The sequence below is a fragment of the Otolemur garnettii genome, unplaced genomic scaffold (assembly GCF_000181295.1).
Source record: "Otolemur garnettii isolate 467f Iridium unplaced genomic scaffold, OtoGar3 scaffold00053, whole genome shotgun sequence".
NCBI lineage: Eukaryota > Metazoa > Chordata > Mammalia > Primates > Galagidae > Otolemur > Otolemur garnettii.
Window position 1 is genome coordinate 211422 of NW_003852448.1, and position 8044 is coordinate 219465.

Genomic DNA, 8044 nt, shown 5'->3' on the forward strand with positions numbered 1-8044 from the left:
TTAGAAATGACAAGCCAGCTCAGAGGAGTTAACATGTCTGAATCGACACACTGAGAAGCAGAACCAGGACCCACATCCAAGTTTGACTTGAAAAGCCTTTCCACCAAACCACACATCCTTGCTGCACTGGAAGTATGTAAGTGAATGTTGGCAATTGGGAATATCTCTCGAGGAGATAAAGAAAACACTCAGCTGCTGAAAACTTACATTCAAGGTGCTTGGACAGGACCAGTATGGCAGCCTTTCAGGAATCACAGGTAACAGCATAGGGAAATGTCATGCTCATCTTTAAGAAGAACGTGTAAGACTGGACAGGGCACACTCAGACCACCAGCCAGGGGTCAAACCTGTCCTGCCTTTGTTTCTCCAAGATCCAGCCTCACACCTGATACTCACATGTGTCGAGCAGGCAACCCCACCTTTACACATCTGAGAGAGCTCTCTCCTAGATGCAGGAGTAACCTTAAACTGAATAGCCCCAGAGGAGGACATTCCCAATTACAAAGGCATATGCAAAAACGCAGACAGACTTCAGAGAGGAAAGGGAGAGTCCCCCATTCTCTTTTCTAGAAGCCATAGCTCTGACTCCTCCCAGGACTTCAAACTCTACATAACGCCCCTTATACTAGTCCTACCTCTCTCACGGGAGGCTGGGAACTAACCACCACTAACAGTGTTATGACAGGGAAATGCATTCCAGCTTCACATGACAACTTACAGATAACTGAACCAAATAACCACTAAATTGAAAACTACATACATCTGCATCATTTTCCCTCATCTCAATCATTTTTTTCCTAACAAGACAGTAATTTGTTTGTATCAAGCCCACTTGACGGTCACTTCTGAATTTTCTGACAATTCTAAATTAATGATGACCAAGTTAATGGCAGGCAAATTACCTTAAATTCAGACTTCCTAAAATTCCCTTACTTGATCAGTGCCAATAAATGCATTAAAAGTTCAAGTGTACAGACATTCTCTTTGTACAAATGGAAAGTCAGTGATTGTAAATAATGAAAAGGTAGTAATATTGATTGAAGTTTAGACTTTCCCTTCCTCTTATGTGGCAGACTCTGAGTAACCATGTAACCACAATTCAGAATTAACCTCCTATGGTTCTGAGGTATCTGTGAACAATCTGACATGATGGCTTCACTGTCCTGAGGACTACTGAGTGTGGAGAGGCAGCATCAGTGAACAGGAGAGCTGCTGCTACTAAAAATATTCCAAGAAAACATACACCCTAATGCACAGTACAAACCCGGTGCCACCACTGGTAGAAATAACACAAGTATATTTCTCATGCAAAGTGGGCCAAATGGTAAATATCTGCATAATACAAATAAGGTGCTGAAAATTAAGCCATCTTTGGGGGGGGTTACCACCCTGATTATGTACTTTCAATGGGGGTTAATACCACATGTTTAATTTGCAACTCTGTAAAGCCATGATGAAGACAGTACAGGAAATAAGATTTTGGTAGAAACCTGGGTATGTGGAAGCTTGCTATGAAAAAATGAAAACAGGAATGACAGAAATATATTTTCTTTTGGATACGAAAATGAAGGCTCAAAATAAGGTTTGTTGAAGTAGCTACTGACGTTAAAGTATTTTTCCTTTGCTTTGGTTAAAACAGCCTAGGAACAGCGATCAGTTCCCCTCCTACTAACAACATAAAAACACAGTGACAGGACTACTCTCAGGATAGAAGAAACAATTTTCAAGAAATTAAATTAATTTTAAGCTAAGTTAAACATTTTACCAATAAATAAATTTTTTTAAAAAAGGTAGCATCTTCATCCTACAATCTTGGGCATAACATTTACACCAATTTTAAAAATAAAATTCCTCCCACAATAGTAATTACAGGTGTTAATGCAACAAGCTATGAAATGAAATTACTTTTAATATATTTTTTAAAAATCGTAGCAACCAAAGATGAATTTTAAAAAGTTGACATTTTCTTCAATACTACATATTCTAAAGGAATTGACTAATACTTTATTACAGAACATAATTCAAACTATTATTGGCATTCAATATATTCTGAAAGAAATGGTTAAAAGAACATTTAGTACACCAAAACTGGAACAGAGTTCTGATTTACGGCTTTGAAAAGGCAATCAACTTCTATTTAAAATGGTAACCAGTGATGCAATATCCTTCAAAACAAACATTTGGCCTCACAATCTTTAATATCTGTTATAAACAGTCTGATGTTTGTTGCTGATGGAAGTTACTTTAATCCAATGTGCAAAAAAAAGTGCAGCTATCTGCTTGTACTTGGAATATGTAAGACCAACACTATTTACACGCTTAAATGATTTCAAATTTATTAATTTAAGTAAGCGGATTGTATCTCCTTTTTGGGTAAATCATGTTGCTGCAGAGAGCCCCAAAGCCTGACGACATTCTGTTAAGTTACCTGTTACACAAATGGATCTGAAGAAACATTACCTGTTCTTGTCCTAATTTTGATCCTAAACAAAAATCCAATTCCAAAAGCAATTAAGAATTACTTCAATCTATCAATCTTGGAATAGCTGCAGATGTAAAACCTTGTCTTTTCTACTCCTCTCACCACTGGTTCGCTCCACAAATCCCAGCTGGTGTAGAGCAGCCATGCCTAAGAAGAACCTAAGAACTCAGCCTCGAGACCACCAGCATCCTGGTGGGTTTGCTCAGCCTTCACGATGTGTGACTACAGCTTCTGGGGTAGGTACAGGCAATCAAAACGGATGAAGAAACCCTTCAGCAAAGCAACCACTATTTGTCCACCAAAAAACAGTGAAAAACAGCAATATAAAATTAACAAACCAAATATAAATCTAATACCATTCTGCATTTCCAGAACTTTTCATCTTTGCATGGTGTTCTCAGTCAACCACCCACTGATATTTTCAGTGTCTGAAGTACTTTAAGTTATTAAAACTGCTGTTTGACCGTAAGTCACATAGAATTGTGATGATTAGGAAATTAATTCACTTAATTATCACTCTGTGCAGTGCACTCACCAGTGAGTATAAGAGGAACCTAAAATGGAATAGATGTCTCTCACTTCTAACAGAGGAGTTCTCAAATTAAAATCATAAAAAAGTTGGGGGAGGGGAGCTTCCTGGCCACATGAATACTAGACACTAGATAGGACAGACTGTTTGGTCAGAACTTAGGAATATTATTTCCTGGAAAAGTTTTAAAACTACCTAAGCAAGCACTGTCTTCAGTCCAGTGAGTACAATGCTCCATACATCGCCACAAAAATATAGTAACTGCCGTTCATTCATTATGATCAATTGCGATCTGTCTCTGCTTCCCAGGCAGAGCGCCCGGTCCATCACCTCTAGCTACAGGCTATTGTTTCCAACTGCTGCTCAGCTTCTGCGGCCATGGCCGCGGCCTGCAACTGTTCTGTCTCGCTCTGGATGGCGCTGGGCGTGACTTGCTTCCTTTCACTGTGCATATTGTTCTCGTGCCTTTTCAGATCAGACGCCTTGGCAAAGGCCTTGGTGCAGGAGCCACACACAAAAGGCTTTTCCCCTCTGTGTCTTCTTTCGTGATCCTTGAGATGGGACTTGTGTTTGAAGGCTTTGTCACACATGTGGCACGCAAACGGTCTCTCATTACTGTGAACTCGCTCATGCTTCTTTAAGTCTGGGGCACGAATAAATGATTTTCCACACACCTCACAACTGTAGGGCTTATATCCCGTGTGGATTTTTAGGTGTTCTTTCAGGTGGGCCTGTGTGGTGAAACCTTTCGTACACATCTCACAAACAAATGGCCTGTCTGCCGTGTGGAGTTTTTCGTGCTTCCTCAATCGGCCTTCATCAGAAAATGTCTTACCACATGCCTGGCAGGCAATTTGCTCCCGGTGGTGACCGTAAAGCAAATACTCAAACTTCATGTCACTGGCAGCTGTTGTCCAGCCTGGTGTCTGTTCATCTTTCACTTCACTCATCCCATCATTAAATGTTAAGGCTTGAGGGGTCTGTGACCCCAAATCTTTTGATTCTGGGGTCTCCATGGATTCTACTTCCTGGCCATAGCAGTTGACTTTCCTAACTTCCTCACTGCCCAGCTCTTTCAAAATCGCTTCCTGAACCCTGAGTGTTGTTGTGGGTGACTTGCCGTCCTCCTGACTTGGGGGTGTGCCTTCTACCGTGTCATCAGAAGGACTGTCATCTTGATCCCCAATTTCTTCCACATCGTCATCCTGAGTGTCAGCAGCATCTCCAATGGGGCGATTTATTTTGAGGCAATACTTACTTTTTGACTGACCATTATTTTCATCAGGACTAGATACATCCCGCTTCTGAGAACAGAGTTTATCCAAAAATCGGATCCCAAGAATCTGACCCGATGACATCATCAAGTTAACATCTTCTTTTTTCACGGAAATCTTTGCCGTGTACATGTAGTTGAGGACCTCTTCAAATATATCAGAACGAAGAAAATCTATTTCTATTACTGAAGAACTATCAACTTCAAGCTTCTTGAAAAGCTTTTTAAAGTAGGTGCTGCAGGCAGCAAGAACACATCTGTGTGCTCTGAATTTCACATCTTCAACCACAATAGCAATATCACAAAATTCTCCTTCTAGGCGTTGTTCATTTAGTGTTTTCAGAAACAGAGTTTTATGATCATCGTCATTATATTTAATGGTTTCAGACATACTGATGAAAAACTCCTACAAAAAATTTTTTTAAAAAAGAAAGTTTAGTAATTACAAATAGTACTTTCCCATATAGAGAACAAAGCCAGATTTTCATTTTTCTGATTAATTTTTAGAACCTAAGAATTTTAGGAAGTCCATGTAAGAGTGTGCCTATAAATACGGTAGAAAGGACTGATCTCAACTTAGGGAATTCCACACGGTTACTTCTATTTCTTTTCAGTTTACTAAGTATTTGCCTAATTATAATAATAGCAACTTTCACTGAGCAGATAACACATGCTTTACATGCAGATAATACATGGTTTATAATCTTGATGTTCAAATAACCTTATGAGGTATATATCACCGTCCCTATTTTGTAGGCAAGGATAGAAACCTGTCCAATATTCTGTAGCTATTTAGTGGAAAGCTGACAGTCAAATACAATCTAGCCCCCCCAAACCCATGCTTCTTCCCAAGCAGAGGGAATAATGACAAATAACCCAGACTCAAGGTTTAAAAAACAGGTTTGAGTCAAGGATCCTCTAACCTGTATGTTGCCTCTTCTCTTAACTCCATGAATGGAGGACTCAGTAAAATAACTGTGCTCAGCGTTATACTTCCTTGATAGATGAGACAGATCATTACCACAACGAGCGAGAGACATCATTACCCTAACAATCCATTCAGTGTTGTTTTTTAATTTTTCCATAGCAGTTTCGGGCCACTTAGGAATGAAGGTCAAGGTTTAATCTGACACTGAGTGAATCAGATGACTTTTGGGAAGACAGTGATGAGGTGCTTAGTTCCCCCAGATACCAAAGCTACTGGCATCCAGATCAAAGTATCCTTAACATTGGATGTATTTGATAAAATGCTGCAAGTATTTTATAAACAAAAGTAAGTTAGAACTGGCATGAAAGATCCCTGTCATCTTTTCGAAAAAATGAGTTAAAATATTGTATTCAGCATGTTTTCTTTTTAAAAATATTTAGTTTTGTTCAACAAAGTAAAATTCTGAGGAAAATACACAATTTCCCCAGAGAAATAGAAGTATTAATGTGTAAAGAGAATTTATATATATATGTATGTGTGTGTGTTTGTATAAAATACATACATGTGTATGTGTCTGTATATGTGTATAAACATAAGTAAAAGCAAATGTCAAATCACTTCAAGATTTAATATCCAAAGTTATAGTTACCATGAACAACACAGGCTATTATCTTAGTGCCTCAAACGTCAAAATCTTCAGATCAGAGGAACTCTGATCAAAAGCACGCCAGATCTATAAGAAAAAGGACAAACAAGAATGAGGTAGGATATTGCTCTATCCCAAAACCCAAACCAAGGTTTTCAAGTATTGATTTTAAAAAATAAAACTTGCTTTTCTTGTTCTGTCTCCTGTGCATGTACCCATTTTCAGGTTGGGAGCAGAACAGTGCATAGCTGGCAATAAGCCCAGCTTTGAACAGGTAAGGGCTGGAGCACTAGAGCATGAAGGGGCTGTGCACCAGGAAATGAAAGGAGGGGTCAGAAAAACACTACGGGATTTCTCCTCACAAACACAGCCCACATCCACGTTTGTACAGATGCTGACGGCAACACACAAACAGAAAAAGCCAGTAAGTGCACCATGTCCTAGATCCCCCATTTCCTGCTGGGTAGGTAGGCGTCTACCATTTTTCTCTACGTTCAAACAGACATAAAGAAGTTTAAATTGTATAATACAGAAGTACACATATGCAAAATTATTGGGATGAGAGGAAAAAGTGGCTGCTTTTTTCTTTCTGTACCTGTGTGAGGTAGTCCCTGTTTGCCTTTAAAGATGGCATTTGAGGCTGGGGGCAATGGCTCTCGTCTGCAATCCCAGCACTTTGGAAGGCAGTGGCAGGAGGATCACTAGAGGCCAGGAGTAGACCTCAGCCTGGGCAATACTGTGAGTTCTTGTCTCCACAACAACTTTAAAAAATTAAAATATTATCTGGGTGTGATTGATTGCCCACACCTATAGTCCCAGCTGCTCTAGAAGCTGAGGTAGGAGGGTTACTTGAGCCCAGGAAGTTGAGGTTGTAGTGAGCTATGATTTGCACCACTTGAACTTCACCTGGGTGACACAGACTCTGCACTTGTGAAATCCAGGTGTTTTTATCTATCTCTACACGGAAGATTAAAGAATTTGGTTTTTTGGTCTGCAAAGAACTCTATCATGGAGACCAATAACCTTAAGAACATAAAAAGTCTCTTCTGCTTAACAGTGACCACACAAATAACCTGTTTGATTGGTAGGAGCGAAAGACTGGGCTGCGATACAGTCTTCTGCAAAAACTGTGGTACAAGGCTCCAACACAGAGACCAATTCTGAAAATCATAAAAACCTCCTTTTAGGGCGGCACCTGTGGCTCAAAGGAGTAGGGCGCTGGCCCCATATGCCAGAGGTGACTGGTTCCAACCCAGCCAAAAACTGCAAAGAAAAAAAAACAAAACTCCTTTTAGAAAACCATGAACATACTAAGGACTAGGGGGTTTTCATCTGCACAGTGTGAGGGTTGGGCAAAATTATTTCTAAGGATGCTTCTGACTTGATCATTCTAGTATCTCTGCTCCCTAGATACACCCTAAGGTGATCTCCAGAGAAGACAGCGGGGCAAAATCTTCCCACCATGCATGATTCGTCCTTCTGTGGTCAGAAACCCCCACCTGGGACTTGTGGATAAAAATGCAGGGGACCAGGGAGGAGTGGCCTTACAGTAGCCATGGCAACAGAGTATGCTTTTTAAATTCTTTTTTGGCCAGCATGTATTCCCACCTCCCTTCTCAAGATCTCTGGGGACCAGAAAAGAGATCGTGTGTCCATGGGCCCATTTTTTTTCCATTGAGATGTTCCAATTAGTAATTTCAGGTGAGTCAAACTGGAAGGCAGCCGCTGCCAGTATCTACGGAGGTAGGTGTAGGAAAAGATATGGTTCCAACCTCCACAATAAAGCTGCCCTTCCTAAATGCTCTGCAGACTGCTGGCGTGCGGAGCCGCCGTTACAGTGCAGGGAGCCCGGCTCCCTTCAAAGCCAAACTTATATAAGCGGCTGCAGCTACTTCCCCTACCCCGGAGCAGCCCGACAATGGCGGCTGCACCACTTCCCTGTTGCAACTTCGGAATCCAGGGGAAGCACAGAACCAAGCGCAAGACCCAAGGAACCTTCAAGGCGTGCCGAGCCCTAGCTCTCATTTCTTTCTGCCCAGGAGGTGACGGAGTGGATAAGGCCGTTTGTATTGCTTCCCAAACAAAAGCTCAGCCTCGGAGCCGGGTGGTGAAAGGGCCACTTTTCCTTTCATAATCGGACGTCTGGCGCAGGCCGGGGACCGCGGCTCCGAGAACAAGAAGAAGGG

General features: G+C 41.1%; 1 protein-coding gene across 2 annotated transcripts; it reads right to left on the reverse strand.

The window, feature by feature from the left end:
• Window positions 1-1532: 1532 nt before the first annotated feature.
• ZBTB14 (zinc finger and BTB domain containing 14) lies at window positions 1533-6483 on the reverse strand. 2 transcript variants are annotated; one of them, XM_023514464.1, is made up of 3 exons: window positions 6454-6483; window positions 5862-5945; window positions 1533-4690 (listed from the first exon to the last, which is right to left on the reverse strand). In XM_023514464.1, the coding sequence occupies exons 2-3, from the start codon at window positions 5862-5864 to the stop codon at window positions 3344-3346; spliced, it is 1350 nt and encodes a 449-aa protein (XP_023370232.1). In that variant the 5' UTR covers window positions 5865-5945; window positions 6454-6483; the 3' UTR covers window positions 1533-3343. The 2 variants fall into 2 exon arrangements, with proteins under 2 accessions (XP_023370232.1, XP_003792060.1); XM_003792012.3 differs by lacking the exon at window positions 6454-6483 and having other exon boundaries at window positions 5862-6062.
• Window positions 6484-8044: the final 1561 nt, after the last annotated feature.